The 27746-nt window shown below is 55.9% G+C and overlaps 1 protein-coding gene across 6 annotated transcripts in view; it reads right to left on the bottom strand.

Moving 5' to 3' along the window:
* Positions 1–36: 36 nt before the first annotated feature.
* Positions 37–27746, bottom strand: part of MYRF (myelin regulatory factor) — a 75330-nt gene continuing 47620 nt past the window's right edge. For 4 of the 6 annotated variants that reach the window (XM_064452994.1, XM_064452995.1, XM_064452993.1 and 1 more), the window contains 20 exons: positions 27310–27433; positions 18296–18491; positions 17775–17851; positions 17375–17485; positions 16962–17052; positions 15166–15366; positions 14395–14503; positions 13714–13823; positions 12085–12245; positions 11486–11558; positions 11086–11174; positions 10810–10878; positions 8086–8171; positions 7704–7865; positions 6559–6852; positions 5654–5741; positions 5280–5354; positions 5046–5148; positions 4418–4492; positions 37–4158 (listed from right to left, as the gene is read on the bottom strand). In XM_064452994.1, coding sequence (XP_064309064.1) covers positions 4072–4158; positions 4418–4492; positions 5046–5148; positions 5280–5354; positions 5654–5741; positions 6559–6852; positions 7704–7865; positions 8086–8171; positions 10810–10878; positions 11086–11174; positions 11486–11558; positions 12085–12245; positions 13714–13823; positions 14395–14503; positions 15166–15366; positions 16962–17052; positions 17375–17485; positions 17775–17851; positions 18296–18491; positions 27310–27433 — 2381 coding nt within the window. In that variant the 3' untranslated portion in view covers positions 37–4071. Of the gene's footprint in view, positions 4159–4417; positions 4493–5045; positions 5149–5279; positions 5355–5653; positions 5742–6558; positions 6853–7703; positions 7866–8085; positions 8172–10051; positions 10133–10809; positions 10879–11085; positions 11175–11485; positions 11559–12084; positions 12246–13713; positions 13824–14394; positions 14504–15165; positions 15367–16961; positions 17053–17374; positions 17486–17774; positions 17852–18295; positions 18492–27309; positions 27434–27746 lie in introns of all 6 variants that reach the window. The other 2 variants (XM_064452998.1, XM_064452996.1) reach the window with 2 other exon arrangements.

Below are 27746 nucleotides of genomic sequence, written 5' to 3'. Positions count from 1 at the left end.
TTTCAGAGCAAGGGAGGAATGCGCGAGGAGCCGACCTTGGATACAAAGCAGTATTTATATATTTATTTATATGGGCATATTTACCTCCAGCATAAAACAAAGTCTAAATAAGCCAAACAAACAAACAAAAAAAAAGAGTGGGGAATCTGGACACTCAGAACTCAAATTCAGCAAAATATAAATATAAATCAGAAAGAAAGGAGGGAAACCACGCTTGTTCCCCACAAATAAAAACCGATAATCAATAATACCTGCTAAGAATGCAACTCTACAAACTTGCTGGCAATATACAGTGATTAAAGCTGTGACAGCAACATTTAAACCAAACAAATTAGTGCTTTTTTTGTTGTTTTTTTTTTTTTCCTTAATTCTTGCAGTGGTGGCATAGTCTCTATTTACAGGCTTTAAGCTCTACCAGTAGGACAGAACATTTGTGAATTTGCTTTTGAAACAAACTCTGAAACAGCCAACCTTTGGCAAGTGGCCTCGTTTCCACGCTTGTCTTCCTTCCTTCCTTCCTTCCTTCCTTCCTTCCTTCCAAGAATGTCTAGAGAGATGAAGCGTCTAGTTTCCAGCAGAAAGGGCGGTTTTTTCCCCAAGCTGTACGGCTGGAGACGTCGGCTCAGAGCTCCCTCCGTCTCATGCAGGGAACGGCCTGATTGTTAACTCTCTCGTTACTGATTGGGGATGGGGAACACGCCTTCGGTTAGGGCAGAGACACCTCGGGGTGGGGTGGGGGAGTCTATGCAAAAAACCCAGCTGTTTCCACAGGCTAAGAAGCAATCCCGTGACCCTTTCATAATTACAAAACCCTTTTGGGCTCATTTCTGCCTTGTTGTGCAGCGGCTGGTGGAACTGGCAGATGTTTTTCTCATTTACGTTAAGACAAAAGATACTATTGTGATAGAAGACGCTAAAACCTGTGTTCTGAATCCCTCTCCTCTTGCTACCAGCGATCGCCGTCAGCCCGGCGCTGCTCTGCTGCGGAACAGCTGTACCCGGGTAGAGCCGGCCTTTGCGCTTTAGATGTTGCCTCCTCTCAGTTCTTAACCTACCTGGCCACCGTTCCTGAGGCACGCGGCATTTAACACACGTGTGGGGAAACCACTGTTCCCTCGTGCAGTCCTGTTAGCAGAAAAAGGCACTGGAGATGTTCCCGTTGCCCTTAGGCACTTGGTTTGCCAGGGGCCCTCATAAACCCCATGGCGAAGCATTACAGGGACACCCGAGACTCCATCTCCTCTTGGGCCACCGCCGCTGGCGCATTTCTAGTGATTGATTGATTCCTCCCCTCCCGGGGTGGCTTCCCCCGCAGTGGGGTGAGATGTACTCACGGGTCTTGGCCGACCTCAGCCAGGACCACAGGCGAGGGGGTGGATTGGTGGTGGTGATTGCAGGCAGTGCTTTCAGCTCCGGCTCTCGCAACACCGCCCGTTCCCTCTTCAGGGGCTAAACGAGCCCACAGGCGTTTAGCCCAGCTCGACGATACAAGGGGAAAACCAGCAGGTCTGAGAAGGCCACCTCTCAGCCGAGCAGACACCCGCGAGCGTGTGACAACACTCACCTGAATAAGGACATGCCAGACTCGGCCACTGATTGCCAAGAGGAGGAAAAAAGCTGCCAAGAAAGTAACTTCCCCAGTTAAGGCCAAGCAAAAAAAGCTCCGGGCAGGCAGAAGGAAGAGCGCTGAGCAGCCTCTCCACACAGCTACATCGGAGGGTTTCCTTCCCAGTTGCAGGGAGAAACAGAGACTCCTGCTGAGCACGGAGCTGGTCTGCATGCGCGTAGGGCCTCCCGAGCCTTGGGACCTCTCGCTTTCCCCCTGAGCTCCCCAGAGTCAGGGTGTCCCCTAGCTTCGCTCCTGCTCGGCCGCCCGGGGTTCCCTGCTCAGCCGCTGGGTCCTGCCTGCCCAGGCTTCAGTGCGTTTCAGTAACTGGAGGGCGTCACCAGCGCAGAGTTAGGCGTTTGCTGCCTGTAGGCATACAGTGAGAACGCAGGCCTGACCTTGAAACCGCCCTGCAAATAAAGAGCCAGGTCCTTTGGCAGCAAAGATCCCAATTCCTAGTGCTGTCGCAAGGAATCGCAGGGCTGTGGCTGCTTTGCCGGGACGAGCTCCGAAAGACGTGCCGAGATGGGTGACGGGCGATAAAACTGCTCCCCAGACCGGGGAAGAAAGGCAGCGTAGGGTCCCACGAGATGTACGCAGGAACCATCTCCATTTGGAGTTAAAAAAAAAATAACCAAACCCATCTTTGCAGCTTGTTTGTCCGGAGCAGCAAAGCCAGCCACACACCACTCCGTGCTGGTAACAACGCGGCCTGCAGCTGGGAGTGCTGCACCTCTCTCCACGGAAAGCAATAAAATGCAGCAGCCAGAGCCTGATGTGATTTCCCAAACCGGTTTGGTTCGGGTTGCCTATATCCAGTGCTGGGGGCTGCAAGGGGCAAGGTGTGCTCTTCTCTGAAGCCCCCTTTAGCGTGTACTTCAGGACTGGCGAGCGGCTTTTCCCCCTCACCACCCTTCCCCAGCCACGGCTGCTGTTTCCTTATAAAAATGCATCTCCGCCATAAGAACCTGGTGGGGGCTCAGCCTCCAGGAACGCAGATATCTCCTTTTTTTGAGCAAGAGGTGCTGGAGCAGGATGGGGAGGAGGACGCACGCGCTGGTCAGTCACTCTGATGTGTCCCAGCACTGCTGTAGCCATCAAGCTTTTAACGTGGAGCTTAGCAGTGGCCCCCTTTGGTTTCCTATGCGAGACACACGTAGCTCAACAGGGACAGAATTAAGAGACCCATTTTTATATGGCTTAAAAAAAAAAAAATCAGTAGTTTAGCAAGTTAAGAACTTGTAACAGTAAAATACCCAAAATACACGCAACGTAACTGCTTTCTGAGAACAGTGACAGCAAGGGCCCACGGTTGCTGCCATCCCCCGCTTTGTGGGAGAGGATCGGCCTCTTCAGTGCCCAGCAGGGATCCGTTGGCCGGGGAGCGCAGTGAAGCCACATCACATGTCCCCAGCGACCCGGCCTTGCTCTGCAGGGCGCACCGGGCTTTGCCAGTGGTCTCTCTTCTGCACATCTGGGCAGAGGTGGCTGCGTTGACTTGCGAGCGGGCCAGGCCGCTCCACACACGAGTGCGAGAGGCCGCACGCTGCTGCCAAATGAAAAGAAAACCAAAAAAAAAAAACCACCCAAAACGGGTCCCATGACGCTTAATGCAGGTGACTCACGGTAATTGTTCTCCCGTGGGTTGATGGGAAGCATCCCCACATGTGGTTTGGCCTGGGCACAGCCTCAGCAGCATCTTTAGTGGGGTTCTTGAGTTTATCTATCCAGACCTGGATACGGTGAAAGTTAGAGTACAGTGAGGAGAGGGACAGACAGGGCTAACGTCGAAGCCGCACCTTCTCATTGTCCACAGGGGACAGTCCGTTTGCGGGTCCTGGGGTCTCCGAGGGTCTGTGGAGCCGGGGATGGTGCTGGGCCAACTAGAAGGAACAGCAACTCCAGTGTACGACTTCCAGTACGTCCAGGCACAGCCTTCCTTTCCAGGCCAAAACTCCAGCGTTTCGCTCACGGAAAGGGCTCCAGTGTTGAGCAATTCCAGTGTTGTGAAGAACTGATGTGGCACATCTGGGACCACTGGGCCAGTACAGGATGGAGCTCCCATCCGCGCTCTGGGATGTGGCAGACCCGTCCACATTCAGTCCAGTGTAATGCTTCCAAATCCAGTGTTGCAAGGGGAGGGAGAAGCGACGGAGGACACAAAGCGTCCCCATAAGGGAAGGGGAGAGACGTTCGGGGCGGTGTGGGATGGTGGGAGTCGGTGCGAGGTGAGCCCAGGAGATGCCACAGGGCTGGTTGTGTTTCTGTGGCTTCGGTCCTATGTTCTGCGTGTGCTGTGCTTCAGTGCCTGCGTCACCAGCCACGACCAAACCAGCTCCACGCCCCACGTGGGAGCCTGGGGTAAGGTGGGGCTGGGGGCTAGGGGAGGAGGGTGTACAGGAGTCTCCCCAATGTCACCAGTCCCCCTCCTCTCTCCAACCAGAGGGCACTGGTGCTGCCAGGACTCACTCACAGAGCCAGTAAAACTGAAAATAATAGTCAGTGAAAAGGTGTCCCATCTGCTCGGGAGCAGTGCTGCAGTTGGCTTGGCCCTGTGGGAGAGCGAGAAAAAGAGCTTACAGGCAGGGGTAGGATGCATGCTCTGAGGGGGAAATTGTGCATGAATTATGTGCTGGGCAGAGAAAAATCGTACCCCCACTACCCGTGTAACTGTGGAAGGCAACAGCCACGGTGCAGAGGGCTGTGGAAGGCTCTCAGTGCAGTGTGGCTGCTAAACCTGCCATGGTCCCATTGCTCTCCTTCTGCCCAGCCCCGGACAAGAGGAAAGACAAAGCAGCTGCTGGTACTCACAGGCTGTGCTACTCTGAAGTGGTAGGTGAACTCCCGGAAAGACATCATCACCAGAGGCCAACGGTGCGTTGTATCCTGGGGAAGAAAACAGAATAGCTAGGATGGGATCAGGGCTGAGCACCAGGGGATGTTCTCCCAGGCCAGACCGGCAAGGGAACACACGACCCTGCGCTCTGACGTGGAGGAGCAACCTCTCCAAGGTCGGCAAGAGAGCTGGACTGAGCGGGGCAAGGAGGCGCGCGAGGGTAAGAAGGGTCTGATGCAGGCTCCACGAACGCAGACCTGCAAACCCCCCCTGCAGGGATTTCATTAGGACGTGTTAGGGCAGCTTACAGCCTGGTCTCTTCCCCACAGTCCCGGGGCGACCGCAGAGGGGTCGGGTGGGATGATTTCATGTGAGTGACCACATGTATCAGGTTTACAGACACCTCCCTGTCGGGGCTGCAGGGATGTCTGAGGGTCACTGACATTAGCTAGTGCAGAGTGTGGCTGTGTTTGAGCATGAATTCCCCCCAGCACTCCTGCGCTGCCCTAGCCAGGCTGCTGTAACCCCTTCTGCAGGGATCGCTGCTGCGCTGGGGTAACACGACGCGTGTGGATTGCGTGAGCCGTGTCCCTCCCTCCCTACCTGTGCGTCTGTGGCATCGGTGGAGCTGTTTGTGCTCGTGGCATCCTGGCAGGGGTCGCTGGAGACGAGGCCGCAAAGGGAGATGGACACAGCGGAGGAGGAGCTGCGGAGACAAGGCACAGTAAGACCCCGCTGGCTCTTCCCCAGCTCAGGCAGGAGACACCGTGGTGCCCACAGTATCCAGCTGACTTCAGGGGTACCGAAACACCTAAGAGATGAGCCCTGTCCACTCACTTCATCTCCAGCGTCAGGTTGGTGTTCACCGCTGTGAGCTGGTTGACGGGGATGCGGTAGGTGAAGTTTCCAGTCCTAGGGACACAGAGAGAGCGTTAGACCTCACCGCAGCATTTCAGGAGGCTGTGAGATGGCCAAGACAGGACCCGATGTCTCTGTCGGGCTGAGACTTCAGAGGGAAGAGCTTCCCAGGCTAGTTCCCAAGGCTGAGCTCATCACCAAACACAATCTGCCCGCACCCTGAGCGAAGGACTCGGAGCCCCGGCTCCTCGGCCCAAGGAGCAGCATGGGCTGCCTTGGGGTGATGGCAGAAAACAGCCCAGGGCTCTTGGAGCTGCCCGTCTGCTGCTTCCCCTGGGCCTTGCCTCGCTCACCTGCAGGCGTCGGCGGCTGCGCAGTACTGGGACTGGATGGCCATATTGATCTCCACGATCCGGACGGAGAGCAGCACTGGGCTTGGCCCTGCGGGTGGGAAAACAGGCTGTTGAGGAACAGCAAAGGGATGGCAGCTGGGTACCCTGAGCAAGAAGGGTTGGAAGGGATGCCTGGCACTGAGACCACCTCTCCTCATCACCCCGTCATCAGAGAGGGGGTGAGGTTGCTGCAAGACTGGGCTAGCACCACGTCCAGCCGCGGAGAGCCAGGAGAAGGTGTGCCTCAGGCTATGCCAGTTTAGATTCACCAGTGCAGCCCTTGATGCCCGAACATTCAGTATATCTACGGACATGGGAAGACAAACCACTCGCAGAGAAGTAGAAAGGACCTTATCAGGTGCTGCTGACTACAAATACTCCTGTGAAGCTCCAGGGAACCAAGTCCTGGATCCACTACACTAAAGAAAACATCTGCACCTCTCTAGGCTTCTGCACCAAAGAAACCCTTGAAATTAAATATAAAATTGTATCCAGTATCGACACCCCTTTCTCTCTGCAGCCAGCATGACTGAATCTGCGCATTTCTTCCTCCAGGTCCGATTTAGGAATGGCTGAGCAAGCCAAGATGGGGGTAAGAACAGAGATGCTGGTACAGCAGCCTCAGAAGGGAACTAGCAACTGGGTAATATGGCCAGAAAGCGTAGGGGAGCATGGGGGAGGAAGGGCAGGGCTGGAGGCTGAATCTGGCGGCGCAGGGATTGCTGGAGGGCAAACAAGCCACAGGACGGGGACACAGCGAGAGCTGTGCAAGACAGATGAGACCCACTTGGTTGAGGATACCCCAGGAGAGAACACGCAGCAGTGCCGTGCCGCTGCAGGGAGGGGAGAAGATAGGGTCCACCTACCATCCGTGCCGGGCTCCTCCGTGCGGGGCCACTCGCTCGCCGGCTGCCTGATGCTGCGCTGCGGCCGGGCCTGCCCCAGCGGGGAGTTGCTGCGGGAGAGCGAGAGGTTGGAGATGTACTTGGATTTGCCCTGGATGTGGGTGAAGGGGGAGGAGGGGCTGGCATTGGGGCTGCCGAAGCTCTGAGACCTGTCAGGTGTCTTTGGCCACTTGGTGTAGGATGTTGCTTTCCCGGTGATGCCCCTGGATTTGGCTTTGATATTTGTCACTGGCAGGAGTGAGGTCTGACTTTGGTCTGCGAAGAGAAGGGAGAGGAAGGTTGTGCTGAGAGGCAGAGAGGCTGGCGGCACTCCCGACCCCCGGGACCGGCGCAGAGAGAGCAGCGACCAGCTCTGGGTTTCTCCTGTCCCCCATGTCACCTCCTGTATTACCCCGCTGTGAGCAGCTGAGGTTTCCCAACCCCTGTGCCTGAAGGGGCCAGCGGGATCCTCATAGCAAAGGGAAGCTAGAGCAGCCTGTGGGACAAAGCCCGGGCACACCCTGTGCTCGGGTAGGGCACGGTGTTTAAGGCAGGGGTGACTCCAGGGGTGTTACGGCTCGGCACCGACCGCCTGAGGTGCTGTTCCTCCTGCAACCGTGACTGGAGACAGAGCAAGCGAGCTCGCAGAAGCCCTGCTTGGGCAGCCAAGAGGCAGGACACCTCCTGGCCTGTCAAAACCCTGCTCGAAGCAAACAGAAGAATGAGGTTAGACTGCAAGGTAGGGCTGCTCGGGCACGCTGACCTGCCCGGCGTATCCTCTCACGACCTTGTGCTGGCAAAGCAGGCAGCTCCAAAGACCTTTCAGCCCCTGCTTACCCCTGGCAGCGTGATCACAGATGTCTGAACCGTGCCACAGGGGCAGCGAAGGCTGTTCAGCCTGGAAGTCCCGCTCTGCCCCGCAGCTGCCTGCTGGAGCAGGTGTTGACCAGGACAACGGGTTTGGAGGAAACCAGGCACGTTTTGAAGGGCAGGCTGCACCTCCTTTTCATAACGTGCAGAGGTAGGACAGGGGGCGAGGGGGCTGGGAATACGAGGTGATGCAATGGTGGGACAGACACACCTCAGAGTTGTTCCAGCACCTCCTGGGTGCCTGGGCTGGTACCTACCTGTCCGGTTAGTGGCATGAGTGGGGCTGGTCTCAGAGAGGGCAACAGAGGAGACGTTGGTGGGTGCAGCAGAGCAGCACATGGAGAAACATGGTGGGCTGAAGCAGGCTAGCACGCTGTGACCAGGTAAGCCGAGGTCTAAGTCATGCGTGTCTTCTGTGACTGCGGGGCAAACAGCAGGGACACACGTAGAGTAAGTCAAGGGGAGAGGCACCTAACCGGAGCAGCCCTACATGCTCCTGGCATCATGCTGGACTCCCCAGCACGAAGACAGCACGGTGCCAGCAAGCCCCTGGCACGGAGGAGTAGCCACGTACTTCACCCTGCACCACCACCCATCACCGCGTGCGTCTGCCGGGCCCCCTGCCCCGCCGTGACCTACCCCGGTGCGCGGGGGTCCTGCCGCCGGCTCTGTCCGACGCAGCTGTGGATCGCACCATCTGCGTTTTATCAAAGTTCTGGCTTGACCTGAAACGCAGGAAAATATGGTGAAAACCACCACGACGGGGGAACAACGGCGTCACTTGTACGTGAAGAGAGAAGCGGCTGTAGCAGCGAGGGGGGCGATGGGACCAGGTACACGGAGCAAGAGCAGACGTGGAGAGCGCAAGGGTGAGGAGGAGCACAGGCTGGAGTGATCTGGGAGAGGAAAGGCAGGAGGGAGGCACGCAAGCTGTGAAGACAGCGAGGAGAGCTAGGAAATGCCACGGCAGATCGCGCGGCAGTCCCGCGTCCGGCAGGGACAAGCCCCAGCTGGCTCAGAGGACGCCAGCAGAGCTCCCTGATGCTCACCGTGGAACAGGGTGCACTCAGTGGGCTTGGTTTCCAACAGTGATCTCCGGGGTGGATTTATGGGCTCAGGTTGCAACACATTAGGCCGTAATGGGCTCCAAGCATTCCCCATTCCCTAAGGGAGGTGCCCCTCATCTCTCGGAGACAGACTGTTCCTCATCTTGTTTTTTAGAAACACACACAATCCCACCCAGGTTCATCCCACTTAATTTCAGGTGTTTCACTGAAGCTACCAAGACCTGAGCTGAGGACGCCACAGGCATCTCCCAAGGGTAAGGCAGATGTGAGACGGGAAGAACCTCTGCCTCGTGCTGTTTTTCTCCCATGTCTGCAGAGGGAGCCCAGAACAACACCGCTTCTGGGCACAAGCTACAAGAATCAAGAGATACGGGATAAACCAAGGCTCGTGCCTTCATGCACTGTAGCTGCCCACTGAGCAGAAATTTTTACTGAGCTCCTAACAAAGATATTCACGATTTTACCTGTCCAGATGCTGCCCAGCCATAGGAGCAGTTCAGTTTTATCTGTCGCACACTTTGCTTGTCCTGTACCCATGACTTGCCTGTCCCGTTAGCATCGCTCAAGGTTTCTCAAAGCTAAACGGAGCTTTCACTCATTTAGAGAAATCAAAGCACCACTTTGCCACCCGCGAGACTCATTACACGGATTTCTTTTTCTGGTGAAAGGAGACGCAACACCCGTCTGCTGGAGGCAGTGTGGGCACCAGCCTCTGGAGCTAACCTTCATCCCAGCCAAAAACCTGCCCCTATCCCTCATGTTCCTCCGCTGCCTCATCAACACTCTCCATGCTCGGCTTTACCTTGCATCCCACAAGCAATTACTGTTTTAACAGGTTCCTGTGTAACACTCTGATGTGGAGCTCTTAAAAGAACAAATTAATTGTGCTTTCCACCGCTCTTTATGTGGTATTTTGTTCTAAGGGTGCTCGTAGGCAGGTAGGACCTGTTTTCCTTTTAAGGGCAGTATTTTGCTGCAGCCCTGCAGATCCCATTCACGGAGGTGCTTTACAGGTCTGTACCTAAGGAGTAACTCAGCCAGCTTTCCCTGTGTCAGTACCTTTCCAAACATTCCCAGCAGTGATGGCTTGTAAAAAGAAATAATTCAGGGTTTTTTCTGTCCGTCTTTTGCACAGTAAGTTGTGCTGCACTTGAGAATCATCCTCCACAGTAAAGCTATTCATATGAAGAGAGGGTAGGAACAGCTTTTTGGCTAATTCTTCAAAATCTTCATCCTTTTTACATATTCCATCCACTCCTTTCCAACTGCCTGCTCCCGCGCTACCTGTAGCATGGAATGCCTTTATTTAGCCTTTGATTAAGTGGTTCTTCAACCTCCTAATCCTAATTTTCCCTTCCTGACGGGGTCCATAATCCTTCCTCCTGGAGTCCCACCTGCTGACATATATTCCTATCCCTTCCTTTGCTTTCAATTGTGCTTAAGTTTCTTGGTCTTCTGTGGTGGAGATGAAAGAAATACGAGGAATTGAGAGAAAGGATACAGCAATTAAATAACAGTATAATGAAACAGTAACATACCGTGGACACAGAGCGACCGGGACCCCAGGACCCCTGTGCCGAAAGAGGGCCAGGAGACAGGCAGTGGGCACAGCAAAAGAGCTACACGACAGCGAAGGGAGACGGGAAGAAAAGGCGGGTTGGTAGAAGATGAGGAGGACAAGGGGGAATGAAAGAGGATATGGATGATAATGGAAACGAAAAGACAAGAACGGGAAAATTAAAAACAAAGCAGAAGGAAAATGGGTTGGATGAGAGATGTAACAGAAAAGGAGGGAGAGAAATAAGACAGGGAGAGGAGAGAGAGAAAAAGAGACTCATTATCTGGCAACGCGAGCTCCCAAAGGAGTGAAGTGTGCCGCAGCTGCGTGCCCAGCGCAGGCCGCCCGCGTGCACGCGCGCTGCGTCGGGGCCGTTCCCGCTCTAAGGGCACCGTTTGTGGAGGAAAACTCTTTCTTGCCTAGCACGGACTGGTCCAGCCCCACTGCAATCAGCGGGACGATGCTGCTTTGGTCCAGCTGAAGAGGCATCCAAGGGACGTTCAAGGCTGGCAACACGGGGATACGCGAGCAGCTGAACAACAGGGTATTTTTTTTTTCTCCTCTGTTCCTCACTTCTTGCTAATTTAACTGACACCAGACTTGGATGTGTGGATGCGTTTGGTTGCCTTTACAGCTTGACTCACTGGAACCGCGCTCAGTAACCCTGCAGAGGCTGCTTTTTGGGCTTCAGGCTTCCCCGGGCACCGCATCCCTCCCACAGAGCCCAGAAGTACCTACCCATCGATATCCACGAGGTCCTCTTCACTGCGCAAGCTCAACACGTAGAGCGTGGACATGGACACCACACTGGAAAGAAAGAGAGAGGTACAGGCTGAGCACGGACACGGGGCAAGGGACAAGTCACGCTACTGATCTGTTTCCAAGGGATTTCAGTCCATGAAAGGAGCCGAAGGTCCACAGCCCCTCGCTGCACCCCCCTGCAGACGGCATGGGCCAAACCGACGAGCTGGAGAGAGGCAGTGGAGAAGCAGCAGCCCCGGTGTGCGGTCTCACCTGAACGCCATGATGATGACCAGGGCTATGATGGTGCCCTGCAGGAAGCGCTGGCTGATGCAGGCTTGTTCCGGGACAACCGACGGTGACTGCAAGAGAAAAAACCCCAAGGTCGCCTCAGGACTCGTTACTGCTCTGGTCCTCACACACATCCCACCCAGCCCATCCCAAGCTCTCTTCCTGCTCCCCTGCAAGCCCTGAACCCCTGAAGTGCAGAAGCCAGACAAAGTCTTCATTAGGGACGGACAAAAAGGAAGGAGAGATCATGGAAATGGGAGCAGACAGGGTCTCTCCCTCGGCAGCAGTGTGTAAGAAACCACACGAGGACCTTGCAGACGACCGTTCCCAGGCAGACCACCTTCCCCCACACAGCGCTGCCCCTTGGGGAGCCGTCCCTTACCTTGCTGGCTACTTTGTGGGGTCTTTTTTTGTGGGGCACGCTTCCCGCACGGCTGAACTGGCTTCCTGTTTGGCTGCAGGGAGAAAGGAGGAATGGAGCTGAGCTGTGCAGGAGCAGCACTCGAAGCGATTCCCAGGCAAAAATGTGATTCTCTGGTAGGGGAGAAATCTCTGTGTGGCATGACAGGCATAAACCCTTGTCACTTCATCTGCTCGGGGGTAGGTGCAGTGCTGGTTCACTGCCCAGAGAGCCTGAATTCTGCCCCAAAACACGGATAAGCTGACCAGGGTCAGGATGATGATTTTGGAAGCGCGAGAAACTCTTTGCCCTGAGAAAGCAACTCACTGACACTAGGGAACGTGGCGACAATTTCGTACTGGGGTTTTCTGCGCTGGTCTAAGGGCAGGCTGTTGGTATGTGTATGCCAGGCCTGTCTCACCAATCTCAGCTCCTTGAATCTACCCCAGGCCAAATGATAACTACCAACACCCCACCACTCCTCCCCATCTCCTCCTTCCCAAAACGAGCTGTCACTCAGGGCTGCCAGGGCTCAAAAGGAGACACCCCTTCTGGCTCCCGTGCTCTCAGTACACCCGTACCTGAATGCCCCAGAGCTCACGGTTGACTTCATGCTGTCCAGCCGCTTGAGCTTGGCCAACTTGTGGCTCCACCTCTCCAGTTCATCGATGCGGGTCTCCAGGTTGTCCGTCAGTTTGCACAGCTCCTTCACAGCTCCCACGTTCTCCATGAAGATGCGCTCCTGCCAGGGAACAGGTCGGCAGTCTGAGTGGCCCGGCACGTGGAGGCACTCCTGCTCCCATGGATCTGGCTGCCCTGACTGCTCTCCCATGCCCTGCCCCAGGGGAAATGCTCCTCAACACCCAGCTCTGAGCGTAGGGAATCATTCAACATGGCACATCTAGACCTCCACAGCCCCAGGCTGCAAGAACATGAGATATCCTCGTCAAACCCAACCAAAACAATAAATGCTGGTGCAGGGTCCCTGAGGTCTCCTGCTGGCGCTAATCCAAAGAGTCCTCCTCAATCACAAAGGACAGAAACAAAGTCCCCATCTTCATCAGGAGCCCTTGGTCAAAGCACGTGAGCAGTGCTCACCATCTACCCCTTCTCCGCCCTTCCCCAGCCCTCTGTCTCTTGCTCTACAGCTGCTGGAGTTACTCTGCAGCACTATCCAACAGAGAGTTGATCCAGACCAATGGAGAGCCCAAATCCAGAAGCCTCTGGAGAGCAACCTTCCTCCTGCAGCCCCTCTGGTAAAGGCAGGGTGTTCCAGCACAAGCATCTCCCTCCGGCACAACTGCAGCCACATCCCACGTACTGCTGCCGGCGGTGCGGTATCGCCCCTGCCCCTTATCCACCCTCGGGCTCTGCCGCTCCACTTCCCCGTACAGAGCTTCCCGAGGCAAAACATCTCACTGGTGTGCACTACCCTCTGAGGATCCTGGATGCCAGGGATAATTGTAGCAGCGGGTAGATGCCTCTTTGGAGAGCTCAGCTAGAGCAGACCACACCGCTTGCTGTGACGGGCTGTTCTGCAGCGTGCACCAGCTCCTTTCGGGGGGCTGATGCTGAGCTGTGGCCCGTGGAGGGGGGCTGTATGCAATAAAAAAAAGGACAGCAATGGCCTGGCCATGTGCAGGTGGGTCAGAAAAGGTCACACTCACAGCTACTGCCTGCTGGTGGTGTAACTGCAGGGATCTAGGCTTCACAAAGGAGAAATAAGGCACTAAGGTCAGTCCTGGCCACTCCTACTCTCGACAGAGTAGTGCAGGAGGGAGCTGGCAGCTCTGGGAGGCTGTCCCCTCGATGTCTGCTATGGGAGGCTGTCCCCTCCATGCCCAGAGCAGCAAGCAAGCAGCCACAGGTTACAGAGAGGTCAGGCAGCCAGGTGCTCTGGGTTATCTTGACATAACCACCTTATCTTATCTAGAAAGGAGAGATTATGACTAGGAGCCTCCCTACAGGAGGCTGCCAACAAGGAGCCCTTCCTGAAGCAGATGCTGCCAACTTTCATGAACATCAGGCTAGTTCCTCCCTGCTGATATCTGCCGTCCACCCAGGGCTGCTCCTCACATCTGAAAGACCAGCCAGGTCTGAAACTCATATGGGTGCTGTTGGCCTAGAAACTTTCCTTCTTCTGTTTCCAGCTCCACAACTCCCTTGAGCCAGGTTCAACAGCCTCCCTGCCCCTCTTGGCTGCCACCAACCTTGTTCACCACCAGGAAGTTCTCAAGGGTCTTCCCATTGGAAAAGACTATGTCCCCGGTGTCCTTCACAGCTTCAGGGAGGATTTCCTTTACCTCCTGAGCAATGACGCCTGTGTGGAAACAACACAGTGGGTCAAGGCGGTCTCCTCCTGCCACAGGTCCTTCTGTGGCCCACGCGGTCGTTGGAAGGAACCCTGTTCGCTGTGGGCGACACAAGGGCTGTCCTCCCTGCGCAGGGCCAGGCAGAGCTCCTTGGAGGCCCCATGGCCTGGAGAGACCACACAGGCTCAGCAAAGGAAGAGCAGAGGCTGTTCAGACACAGCTGGTTCCCAGATTATGTGGCCAGGGGTATTTGCATCACCCCGCTGCAGTGTGTAGCTGTACCCCTGGAGAAAGGTGGGTGTTTGGAGAAGCCTTATCACAGAAGCCCTATAAGCCACCTGTGGGAAGTGCCATCTTCTCTCCTGTTCACTGACGAGGGAATTTAATTAGATGCCTAAACTTCAGGTGGTGAGAAGCCCCCCGCCCCGTCTCCTAAGCCCATGCCTGGGGGGCTGCCCCAGGGCAGAGCTGGGTACAGCCGCCGGGAAAGGCAGGGCAGCGCCGCTGTGGGTTGCAGAACGAGGGGTCCAGCGCTGCAGACGCAAAGCAGGTCACCGTGGTGGGACGCGGGGCCCGTACCTGTCTCGGAGGTGTTGTCAATGCCCACCGTGGCCGCAAACTCGGGCTTGTAGTTGTAGTGTACTAGCCGCATACGGGAGATCCTCTTCAGCTGCTCTGTGGTGTCCACCTGGGACAGAACAGACACGTGAGACTCCTTAGGTTGCTTCTTGGGTTCCCATGACTCTGACTCCAAGCAGCAAAACCCACTACAGCTCATGGTAATACCTTTGTGAGGCAGCACTTCACGAGACAGCCCTGAACCCTGCTCAGACCAGCCGTTGGGACAAACAGCATCTGCATGGGGGTTAATCTCCAGTTCTTGTCACTGGACAAGTTCCTTGGGTGGCGAAGGAGGGGACAAACAGGCAGAGGGCAAAGGCAGTTCTCATAAATAATGAGACGTGATTGTACCCAGCTTTTCTGTATAGGCACATCCAGCTGAGACAACCTCGGAGCAGAGCTGAGTCTCTCACCCTGGCTCTGGCAAGCCCCAATGTACCACCTGATGCATTCACCTGTTTCCAGGTTTGTAACTTCTGTATTCGCTAGTGCTGGCTAGCAGTGGAAGGGTCAATATTCCCTAAGAAACGGTGGACAGGCTGTGCCTGGGACAGACAGACACAGACAGCCTTCTAAGGCACCTTCCATCTGGTCAGGAGCTCAGGCTGCCCATAAGGACCATGTCAAAATCAGCAGCTGAAACAGGCTCGCAAGGGCGCTCACACTTTCTGTGGTGCCTCTTCAGACCCCTGATCACTGCAACCCCAGCCCGGTTTGCCCGGCTCTTACCTCCTGGATGTCCTCCTTCACCCGGACATCTGAAGGGTGCATCAAGGAACCCATGACCTTCACATTGCCATGGACCACGAGGGCTTCGTCGGGGCGGTCTGTGTTGATGCCAACCCGGCCGTGGTGAAAAACAGTATCAGGGAGCTGTGCCCGCTGCCAGAGCACGTCGCTGTCGCTCTCAAACTGGCCGGGGTTGGAGGCCTGTGGAGAGACAGAAAAACGGGGGCTGAAACGCAGCAGCAGCAAAACCAGGGAGAGAAACGCTGCGGTGCTGCTGGGCAGAGGCACCCCGAGATGTGGACAGAGCGAGGATGTCCGGAGAGCCCCGCAGACCCATCCCTCTAGGCATGATGCAGAGGGACCGTATAGCAGGGGAGGCCACGGGCAACAGATGGGTGTCAGAGAGCCCCAAGCTGCTGCGGTGGCCTGGGTGGTGCCAGGCACCCTACTGTGCCATCCCCATCGGTGTGGGTGGGGAACAGCTGCGAAACAAGGCTTGGCATAAGCAGAAGCACCCCGACGGCACAGCAGCGTCCTTGCTCCGCAGAAGGAAAACGGGGACAGGGAAGATCTCAGCTGAAACTGGAGCACGTTCATCCAGGTACTCTGAGAAGTTGGAAGGGGCTTTTGGGATGAACAGTCCAGGTCATCAGATCCTGGCACAGGTGCCCTCTCCAGCCCACGGCACACTGAATTACAGCCCTAGGAAGACCTCGAGGCTGAGCTGTGGCAGCCCCAGCCTCGCAGGAGGTACACCAGGGAGTTGGACAGACAGGCAGGGCAGAGCCAGCAGAGGACCAGCAAGGCCGTGGAGGTGCGAGACAGAGCTTTGCTGCAGCACAAGGCAAAGTGGCGGGGGCAGGGATCCACTGCCAGCCCTGGGAACAGATCCCAGACCGCCCTTACAGCCGAGGCAGCCTTGGCATTCAGCTGCTGGCCCTGTCTAAGCCGCTCTCTGCGGGAACCAAGGCTATGCCTGCTCTGCTCCTCTTCCTAAAGGAATATCCTTGCTTTCTTGAGCTGTCTGTTACCTCAGCTAGCAGGGCCGTTCCAACAACCCCAAGCAGAACCACACAAGACAGCAGGAGACCAAGTGACATGGCTGTTGCTCCTGGGTCCCAAATCCCGGGATCCTGCCGTGGTTCCGTGTCCCGCTCGCAGGTTGAGGCGGGGCAGTCCAGGCCGCCTGCGATTCCCTGCAGCTCTGCACTGGGCACCCTGGAGGCTGCGTAATTCATTGTGGACTTACTTGTCTGCAGACTGTGAGGTCCTTCTGTTTGTGTTTTACCCCCTGCCTTCATGTCTGGGAGCTGAGTGCTCTAGCAGAGCCCCGGGGAGAGCGTGGGGATGGTGCCTATCTCCTTCTGCTCCCTTGCATTTGAGCACTGCTGCCTTAGCACATGCAAAAGGTGCTGCCCTGGGAAGGTACCCGGTCTTCCTGCATCTGGAGGCCTTCTCCCTGCCGCAGAGTCCCAACAACACTGTTCCCTTACTCCCAACAGCTTTATCCTGGACACTGGTCCAGCCTTGGGAGAATGGGATGCCTTCCTTATCCTGCAACAGGTTCTCGCATGTCCTGAGGTGTCTCTGACTAAGCAGGTGTGGGAAGTCTGGAGCCAGAACCCAGGTACGCATAGGTATAGCTACAAGCAAGGCAGTGACAGTCTGGAGAAAGTAAGCAAGGGCTGGGTGGCGAAAGCACTGAAAAGCCAGGGGAAGGTAGGAGGATTGCCCAGGACACCCAGCAAAGGGCTGTGGGGCATCCATCGAGGCTGAGAGAGGAGAGAGGGACTTACTCTGACGATGATGCGCTCAGAGATGTGGGCTGCCAGCGTGTAGTTCTGGTTCTGCGCGTGTGCCTGCAAGGCTACCACGAGCATGAAATACCTGCCAAGAGGGGAGAGAGGTCAGGATGCCATCCTGCACTGGGAGCTGCCCAGTCTGCTTCTCCTCTGGAGGCCGAGGCACCAAGCTGTCACGGTGGGCTTGGCACATCCCCTCTCCTTGTGCTGCAGGGCACAGGCACTGTCCCTAACCCCTCACAGATTGGGGGAGACCCTTCTTGTGGCCACAGCAAACACCTCTCTTCCTCCACGCAGACAAGGATGGCTAATTCAGGACCTGTCCCCCATCTCCCCCCTCCCCAACCCGGCGACTGGCGCACCCACGGTGCTCAGGGCGGCTTGGAGAAGGCGCCTCTGCTCCTCACCTCTGGTCTGGGTTGGGTTTGCCTTTCTTCCGCATGTTGTTGGCCGTGGTCTCGCTGAAGTGCAGCCGCCCCACGGTGACCTTGGTGACCTGCTCTGGAGGCAGGTTGACCCTGAGGAAAGGATAACAGAGGAGCGAGTGAGGACATCGCTAGAGAGGAGGTTCTGTGGGGAATGGCCACTGCCTGGTCTGCTCCACCGAGGCAGGCCTGTGAACTGGGGAGTGGGGAATGTAAAGAGAGGAAAACTTTGCCGTGGGAAACAGAGGAGGGAAGTGGAAAGTGGGATACCCACAGTGCGACCCTGAGGCCTCCGACTCAGCGCCCTTCCCCACCCTCTCCTGCTGTTCCTTATTCCCTGGTAGCATCTCCCCCACACGAACACACACTGGGCAATACTCACGTGACGGGGTTGAAGGGCCGTTTGCTGCGGTCAGACTGCGACTGTTCTATATTGATCGACTGGTTCAAGGCCTCTAGCTGGAGAGAAGGATTTGGGCATGTGACAAAGAGCAGAAAGCTGAGACCTTCCCCTTCCCAGCTCCTTCTCCCCAGCCTCTGCACAGGCCAGCTGCCTGCCCAGCCCTCCTATGAGTCAGTACAACTGACTTGCAACACCCAACTTGAGTGTGGTCAATGTCCAAGCATGGGTTCCTCCCTTGGCAGGGGGGCAGTTGAGGGTGAAAGGATCTTCCCAAAGTGCCTGTATACCTTGGAATCAGAGGTGAGTAAGGGCAGCCCTGAAGACACCCAGGCAGTGACTGAGTCTATCTTAGGACTCATAGTTCAAGGTCTGCCTTGTTCTGGCCTTCAGCACTCCCCTACAACTCAGCACATGAAGACGTGGTGTTGCCTGATCCCAGCCACCTGCCAAGCACCCCTTCTCCCTGCTGGATTCACTGCTGCCCCTTAGCTCGCGCTTGCCTTCACTCCGTGCAGCTTCAGGTAGAAGCACTCTAAAGGTTTCAGGCCCTCGGGGGTCTTCACATACTTGGGATCTCCAAGCATGCCGATGTAGACCGTAACCTGGAAGTGATTCTTCTTCTGGCACACAAAGGCGTCGTCACCCACTGAGAAGTTGAACCCCTTGTCCGCATCTACGCGGTATGTGAGCATCGGGCTGTGGAAAAGGCAGCAGGCGTTAGACCAGAGCCCTGTGCCCACCACGAGAGGCTCGCGCTTGCGGCGGGGGAAGGATGAGCCACACACCCAGAAGCAGAGGCAAGGAGGGGTCCGCGTGGCATGGTACAAGGACACATCTCGGGGTGCGGATGCACATGAACCACCCCACCGGGGGGTGGAAAGTGCTGGGGGGGGGACAGCTGACCTCCATGTACCCACGTCCCACCTCCACGTCCCGCCAGTGACCATGTTGTGAACAGTCCCACCTCACCGCAGACTGCGAAGGCCACCTCCACTCACACATACAGCCACAAAATAATCCTGAGGCTCAGCAGGCACGTGGGAGGGGAAGGAGGGCTGCGCTGGGGCAAAAGAGACAGCCTCGGATGCTGTCCCTCCTGCCTTGCACTGACGCTGCTCTCGGGTGCTTGCAGGGCTGACCGGCGCAGGCAGGCACTGCCTGGCATGAACCCAACACCTTGCCTAAGCCCACGCAGCAGCCCAGCCTGCTGCGCAGGGATGAGAGCTCAGGGAAGGTCGGCACCTCCTTGAAGCTGCAAGCTTTGCTTTAGGTGGGTCTTCAACTGGAAAGGCATATGGTTCCTGTGACTAGGAGTTGATGAAGATGCTGGGGCAACCACGCCTATATATGCTACGCTATAGTACTAATACTATAAACATAGTACAGTACAAGCCACGACAGGCTAGCATCTGCTTTCTTAGTGCTGCTCCTAAAAAGTGCAGCTGCTTAGCCCTGGCTCAACACTCACCGGAGATGCCAAGCTCCACAGCCCGCCCAAGGCCCGGAGCAGACCCCTGAATGCTGCTCGCTGGGGAGAAGCAGCTCAGGCTGACCTGGGCGGGGGGTGAGTGGGTCCCACACCTCCGCTTGCTTCACCCATCGCATTCCCGAGGTCGCCTGCGCTGGCCCTGCTACCAGGCGGTACCACCTGCGTGCCGGATTCCTGCCGAAATCACAACCACCTGCTCCGGCTGCTGCAAAGAGCTTCCAGCTCCCAGCGGGCAGGTCCAGAGGAGGAGGAGGGGGCCCCGGCAGCCCGATGAACACACACCAGCTGGGGAGGTTTAATCTACATCTCCTTAATGGGCTGGTTACCATGGGAATGAGGGAAATATGTGGCCTTTGCAGCAAGTCCCCTTTCTCTCACCATCCAAAAACCCAGACCTGGGCTGGTGGGCCCCCGGGGTGCTGCCTGCCCTATGCAGCGGGGAAGGAGATGCCTCTCGTCCCGCCCCCCCATCAAGCAGTTCTAGCAGGACACCAAAATCCTATTGTTTTTAATTAAAGAACTATAGTAAAGAGGAGCTCAGCCTAGCCTTTGACATCAGGCTTAAAAATTATGGAGCGCTCTTCCACAAAATCAAACCACTTCTGACTTCTACCTCCTGTTCTTAATGCAGACAGACAGACAGGTGCTGCCCAGAGCAACGGGGTGGGAGGTGGACAGACTGACAGTGGTGGACAAGGCAGACATCAGCAGGCTCTGAGAAGCAGGAGATACAGAAAGGCCACTCTTGCCTTTCTGCTGGGAAGGAAAGGCGTTCTGCCCCCCCACGCTGGAGGGGTTAATACGGATAAAACCTGCGGGTATTTCCAGGCAGCCATGAATAATTCTGGGATGGCCATGAGCAACTACTCATCTCTTGCACCCAAGGGACCTGGGGCTGCTGTGCCATGCCCCGAACACAAACCAGACGGTGGGAGCAGAGCACTACCTTAGCCCAGAAGCACGAGAGGAATTCCCCTCTGCTCTCACCCTCCTCCCGGCCTCAGCCCTGAATTCTCCATCTGGCTCTTCTGGATGGGGAGCTGGGGCTTGGGCTGGCCCCAGCACCCTCCGCCCTCACCCCAGGGGTGCTGGAGCTCTTCCCGATTGCTTTCACCAAGACCCCCTCCCTCTGCCTCCATCTGCCCAGGACCTCTGAGCATTCCCCACTTGCCCCACTGGTTTTTAACAGAGAAAGCAGGCGAGAGGAAGGGACTGACCAAACTTCCAAACCACCGATGCTTCTAAAACATGCTCTGGTTAAGATCACTCAAACTGATGGCTGCTAAACATGCGTCGAGAGACAGCAGACAGTCGTGGTCTCCTTCCTCTGTCTTCTAGAGACGCCTGGTCCCTCCAGAGTCCCCTTCTCAGAGGCTCCTTCTCTCTGAGTTTTCCCCGACGGCTGCGGCTGGTGCATCCCCCAGAGCAGGACCCCTGCGCTGGGCTAGATCGGAGGCACGGAGCTGCTTTCCAGGCATCGGAGAGGCCACGGGTGTCCCCAGCCCTCTGCCTTTAGCCCATCACCTCCGGCTGAGCCAAGGACCTGCTCCCAGATTGCCCCCCACTGCAGACAGTGCGCAGGGCCGGGTAACCCCTGGACCTCCTATTCCAGTCCTTTTTTCACTCTCACATTGTAAATCCCACCTGGAAGCAGCAAACCCACTCCGCCACCGCCACGGGGTGCGGGGACATCACCACCCGAGGCACCGTAAGGATGCCGGTGGCGCTTCTGAAAAACCATCCTCTCCTTCATTTTAACCCACAGAGACCTTAGAGTCACCAGCACCCTGCCCCGGACCCAGCCCTCGGGCAGCAGGCTGGCAGCGCCGTGCTCTCTGGCTGGGCGGCTGCCGTGAGCGGGACGGTAGGAGAAGGAAGGGCAGGTGACCCCGAGGCAGAAGCGGTTCCTGGGATTAGGGGTGACACCAGCCGCTGACAAGTCAACAGCCCGGGGGCAGCCAAAGCCATGCTGGCTTTTCCTGGGGAGAGTGCAGGGGTCAAAGCGTCAGGAATAAAAGGTCTGGGGTCAAATGGATTATTTTAGCCAAAATGCCCTCACTGACAAAAGCAGATTAAGGCAGGACTTAGAAGTCCAGGATCAGAGGAGAGGAGGTTTCTCCCAATCTGAGTGAGGGTGAGAGGTTACAAACTCCCCACAGCCACGTCTGGCATCCGCACGTAGAGGAGCAGGGAGCACCCTCGCCCTCCGCGTTAAAGTGCAACGCAAAGGGAAAGGCGCTGCAAGGAGAAACGTGTCTCTGATAAAAAGGGAGCTGTACAGGGATCCGTGGCCGAGAGCAGGATTGTCAGAGGGATGCTCACATGCCTCAATTTTTGCCTCCTTGGAAGAAAAGTCTCCCCCATTTCTCTCCTCCTTCCTTCCAGGTTCCCCAATATCTCAACCACTCCTAAGACATAATGCCTGGAGACCCCTAATTCAAGGACCACTCACTATTTCCATGCAGTCCCTGCTTTGTTTCCCTTCCAGGATACAACCACCAGGATGGAGGATTGGAACCTTCAGCCGTCTCACCCAGCCCTCGTCAGGCTGACACAACCCCACCGGTGCGTCCACAGCTCAGCGCCGTACGCCGGCCCTTCACGTGAGACACACTCACGGCGTGAGGGAGCCAGACCTCAGTGATCCATCACCGCGGGATCAGTCGAGCAGGCCAACAGGGCTTTGCCCAAGGCATCCCTCGTCACCTAACCCAAAACACGGCCAGCAGGACCGGACCGCGTCGCACTGGTCTCCGTCCCCTTGGTGAGATCCAGGATCTGCAGCAAGGCCAGGTTTGGTGCTGTTTATAAGGACATTTCTTCCAACCAAGGAGCGCAAGCCTGAAAGCTCAGGTTCAGCCTGCAGCCCGGAGCTTCAGAGGAGAGCACCAGTTTGCTTGATGGGGAGAGAACGGCACCAGCCCAGCTCCCGGGGTCAGAGCGGAGAGGCTCTGCCCTCAGCATGGAAATGTTTCTGTTGAGCACAACACCCTTCGCCAGCTGCCTTACCTCAAACCGTAAACAAATGGGGAGAGGGAGGAGGGAGCCTGCTGGCATTTATCAGAGCACGCTGTCAGGGAGATGAATTACTCCTGCTCCCAAGAGTAAATTAGTGAACTGCCTGGTTCCAGGCCTCTTTGGCACCACTGCTGGAAACCAGCTAACCCTTTTGAAGGTTCAGTGAGTCTGAAACCACAAAACCAGTGCAAAAGGCCAAGGAGAAACATACTATCAATAAAACTAATCCAGAGCCTTTGGTCTCCTTCAACGAACAGAGATTCCTCAGCCCACATAAGCAAAGCCTGAGACACAAGCCCAGCAAGCCAAGACACAGATTTCCAGGCACCTCCACTTGAATCCACGCAGCAACCCTCCCTTCCTTCCTTTCTTCCCTTTCCTTAATCCAGCCTACTTCTAGGAAGTCTGTGTCAAAATTAAACCTGAGTAGCTCGTGGGAGCCCAGCTCCCCTTTGCTCTTCTCCTGGCAGAGAGGGCCGCTGCAGGGCTGCTCCACTTCCCCACGCCTGCCTGCGGATGGGGCATCTCTTGCCGTTCACACAACAAAATTCACTGTACAGGTCTCTTAGAAGGCAGAAAAGCTGCTCAGGAACTGCAGAATGAGTTCACATCCCCCTACGCTGTCCCCGTCTCATCAAGCCACGGCAATGGCCGAGAAGGAGCTCGGCTCCGAGGTACAGCCCAGAGCAGCAGAAGAAAAGGAACGGTTGAAGGACTCCTACTCTGTAGCTTTCTGCCAGGAAAATGACTGAACAGAGGTGATATTTTCCACTTATTCACAGGCACAAGGCACGGATATGATCTGATGTGACAGCTACAGTCACTGCATAAGAAAAGAGAGCCATTAAATGGGCTTGAATGGTGCTGATGGAGGTTGGAACAAACTCTCACAGGGCTATCGATCATCACAAACCACAGCAGGGAACTCTTCTGAGGAACAAAAAACTTCGAGCGATGCTTACTAGGGCACTCGATGATCTTCAGGGTCTTTTCCAACCTAAATGATTCTGTGATTCTACACTAAGGGACCTAATTTTGAGTGTGCAGAGAGGAGAACATAGGATTTAATTGTATTTTTTGCCCTGTAAGATTATATTTAGCGTGGAATGTTACACATCAATCCACAGGCACCAGCATAAACTATTCTGTATAGGTCCAAAAATATATTAAATAAGTACTGACAAAGCAATTATTCCACTAGCCCAACAGAAAGTGTCATGCTCGGATGCAGGAGCAGAGCTGGATCTCTCCTACGCAGCAGTAGCCACTGGACTGGCTTCCTCTGAGGCAGAAGAGGACAAAGCACTACAAAGCTGAAAAATTCCCCTCCATGAAGGCTGCGAACAGGGAGGGCTTTGGAGAAGTCAATCTCCCAATCTCCTGGCAGGCGCCAGGGCACAGAGCTGCTCTCTGCGTGCAGCAGGCGCTGTTAAGACACCTACGAGCTCTCGACTAGTGAGGAACACCACGTTGGGGTAAGAACCTCAACAGCTTCCTAGGGGTTCGTGGCATCCTAAAGGCTGAGTCTCCCTCCTTAACCCACCTTTCTGGTCTCTTTTCTTAAGAACAAGAGTAGGAAAAATCAGATTATTCAGATGATTCAAATTCCTGGGGCTGTGAATAGGCTGTGGGCACCTGGATCACCGGGAAGAAAAAGCGACGTTGCCTCTAGGGGCAGGAAGCTCTAACAGCACATACAAACCAGAGGACAGCTTCCAGCAGAAAACAGACCGGGAATGGCTGGTCCTTGCTTTATGCTCTCAGAGGAAACTAAAGTATACTGAAGTATATATGGAAATACCCACAGACCTCTGAGAGGCACAAGTGCCTGCTCATTCGCTGGGTATACCCAAAAGGCAGAAAGGAAGGAGACTCCAACCTAAAAAAATGCCTTTCGAGGAGAAGGAGGGGAAGATCAACCTTTTTTGGTGTTTCTCTTCCGATGCGGTGCTGTACCAGGAGAAGCGATCTTCCATTTAGGAACAGGTTCTGCTTGCACAGGCTCTCCTGGAGCTGCCTGGCCTCGAATCCACCACAAAGAAGGAAGAGTCCACTGAGGTCGTGTGTAACTAAAAATTAATCAATCAACCCTCGACCTTAACCCTTAATTCCGGTCAAATCCAGCACCACAACAAACGGCACGTGGGTTCCTAAAATCTACATGAAGTCAGTTAAAAGGAATTTATTCATTACACAACGGGATGATGACCTAAATGCCACAGAAGGAGGTTTGCTCTGGCTTTCGCCCTAAATCCTAAAAGCAGGTATTGGGCAAGTGATCTCAAGCACAGATCCAAAGAACATAGCAGAGCAGGGCTGGGTTTGCCGAGGTTACGAGCTGCGGTTTGCAGCACTCCATCGACGTGCCCGTGCCCAGCAGAAAATACTGCGTAGTTTGCCCCTGCCGGTCGGCCTGTACGGCGGCCGGGCGCAGGGCAGCTCTCTGGAACAGGGACTGCAACACCTGCAAACGGTCCGGGACGAGCTGAAAGAGTTGTGGTGCGTTTCAGATGAGGGACCCTTTACCCAGCGCAGGTAAACAGTGAGACGGAAGGAAAAGGGAGGCTCGTTCTGTCAAAGAGAAAAGCGAGGCTGTGCGAAAGGTCTGCTCCTACGATGCGCAGAGCTCTTTGGACCCTGCCGACTACACGAGGTGCATTTGTGCTTCTCCCACATAGTGAAAGCCCTGTGAGGATTGATGGGAGGTCACTCCAGGGACTGGCAGGCTGTGACCAAGCGCTGCCCGAGATAGAGACGGGGGGTTCGCTTCTCCTGGTGCCTCCAACTTCTCAGAACTTGTTTGACATGGGGCAAAGATACCGAGGCTCACAGCTGGAGGCAGCACTGGCCCGAAAGCAGAGTCTGGGAGAAGAAAGAAAAGCTGAAGGTGGCTTTGTCAGGTGGGAAAACGGCAGCGTCACAACTGCCCAGTGACGCCCGGGCCCCGGTTGAAAACCAAGTGATGGAGATGACGTGTCCAGACGGCGCCGGGAGGAGGCGGGAGCTGACTGCAAACACTGCCCTGCGCAGGAAAGCAGGGACCCGGGACTGAGACACTACGGCGTGTGTGTCTCAGCAAGGGATGGCCGGCTACCCCTGTCCAGCGCTCTACAGAAAAGCAAACTGATGGTGGAGAGCAGGGGCAGGGCTGGACTTCGGAGCTACTCACAAGTTCCCAGAAGTCACCCTCACGTCAACACAACACATGATGGGAAAAAGGTTTGGCAAAGGGAGCCCCGTGGGAAGGGTGCCAAGCCACAGCACCCTAAAGAAAAGCTTTCGTGCCACAGGGGAAATACTGAAAGGTGAAGCAGAGGAGATGTACGCTTCAGCAGACTGCCAAATGCACTGGAAAGGGGGATCCAAGGCTACACCATGGCTTTAAAACTACCAGACAGAAAAACACTGCAGGAAAATGCCTAAACTACCCAGTCCCAATGTATAAAGCAGTGGAGAAAATGACCAGGGAGGGAAGAGGAGCGAAGTCCAGTGGGCAGCACAGAGCATGCTGCTGTCGGTGAAGGATGCAGTCCAACCTTTCAGGGTAGAAATCCCACATTGTCATGTTAATCCTCTCCCTTATTTTCCTTCCCCGGACAGGAACAGGTCAATCGGGGTGTTGTTATTCCACCTGAAGGTGGGAGATGCTTCCTTTATGGAAACAGTTCAGTAAAACAGAAGTTACCACCTCCCCAGATCACCCCTCTCTTGCTGTGGTTGGGGAGACAGCCACAAACACAGGCTTTGCAAATGACAGGATGTCAGCAAAGAAGTAACCAACACCAACAGCCACTTGTCCGCCGGGGAACAACCCATAGCATGTCCCCGTCATCGCCAGGCCTGCGTTACAGATGACACAAGGAGTGGGGCTGGGCTAAAGCAGGAGATCTGGGGCTTGCAGCAGCTGCTTCGCTGCACACCACAGGTCCTACGCAGCCTCCACGACTGGCCTGAGCACCATCCTGAGCACCATCCAGGCAAGGTCTTGGGTTATTTGGTATGGCAGACAACAGAGCACCCCCTCCTCCGTGTCCCCCAGGAGGACCCCTACCAGCCGCTGGCTGTGCAGAAGGAGGAGGAGGGGAAACAGGGGGGTTCATTTGCTCAGCGAGCGGTTCCTGGAACCCAGCCTGTTGCTTGCCAGATCTCTGTCACCTCCGAGGAATGCAGGGAGGATTCAGAGCGGTTTCCTCCTGAGCACTCCTCTTCCCCTATGCAGCTGGTCCATGCACTGCCTCCACCCTCCTCTGCCGCAGCCTCTCCTTCCAGCCCCCAGCCCCGCGCAGCCCCCAGAGCCCACCTTCCCACCCAGTCACTCCCTGCCCCCTCACCCACCTTGGCCACCCCAGCTTTCCTCTCCCCCCACCTCCCCGCCATCTCGCTGCCCCTCCTGGCTTCCCAGCTTTCCTCAACCCTTTCCCTCTTCCTTTCTTCCTCTCCTCCTTTCCCCCTCAACCACTCCCACTCCTCCTCCTCAGGCTCCTTCTTATGCTGCTCTCAAGCTGCGCTGAAGCGGCTCTCGATTACCTCCAGTCATCCACGCTATGCATTGTCTAGTAAATCCTAACAGATATTTTAAACCCCCGGACCTTGGTAAGCCTGGGCGGGAGGAAAGGGCGCTGCTGGTGCAACCCATGCTCAGGGCAAGGCTGTATTTGCCAATACAACCCTCAATGGCAGACCAAGGTCTGAGTGGCTGCTGAACTGCCACCGAAGCTGCTGAACTGCCTTCTGCTGGCTCCTACAGCGCCAGCCCCGTTGCTTAAGTCTCCATCAGCCCTGCAGAAGTGCGGAGAAGTAACTTTCCCAACGGCAAAGGTACAGAGGGGAGAGTATCTCCACCACAGTGCAGGCAAGCAGAGATCAGCAGGTGACAGGAGAGGACAAGCGGGAGCCCAGGAGGATCCTTGTCCCATTTTGCGGGTATGATCCCCCCAACCCCAGTCCCTTGTCATCGATACAGGAAAGGTGACTCTGACTTTCTTCAAAGGTGGGTGGATTACTCACAGTTCTTTGTAGTTGGCATCATACAGAGTTGCCCACTTGTTCTGTTGATGTGGCTGCCACTTTATGGACTGGTAGTTGGGATCCAGGTAGGAGCCATTCAAGCTGTCATTATCTTGAATCAGGCCTGTGGGGAGGGGAAAATATCCATTTCAATCACTCTGACAGACCATCCAGCGGGGTAAGAGCACAAGGAAGCGACTGGCACTGTCTGTGCGGCCAGCCTGGAGCTTGCCAGGGCACCGCCGCGGGCGCGAGATCTGGGCCAGGAGGAGCTCAGCGCTCCTGCCCTGAGGTGCCAGGGTGAGCCTCCCCGGCTGCCACCCTGCGGTGCTCACGTGCCCTCCTCCCAGGCACCCTGGCCCAGCGGAGTGCCCGGGCTTGCAGCAGGGGTTTGCATGCTGGGGGTATTAAGGGGAGGGGGATGGGGGGGAGGAAAA

Source organism: Phalacrocorax carbo, chromosome 5 (assembly GCF_963921805.1).
Source record: "Phalacrocorax carbo chromosome 5, bPhaCar2.1, whole genome shotgun sequence".
In the NCBI taxonomy this organism is placed as follows: Eukaryota; Metazoa; Chordata; class Aves; order Suliformes; family Phalacrocoracidae; genus Phalacrocorax; species Phalacrocorax carbo.
The sequence above is the reverse complement of the archived record's forward strand: the minus strand, read 5'-3'. Positions and strand labels throughout refer to the sequence as shown.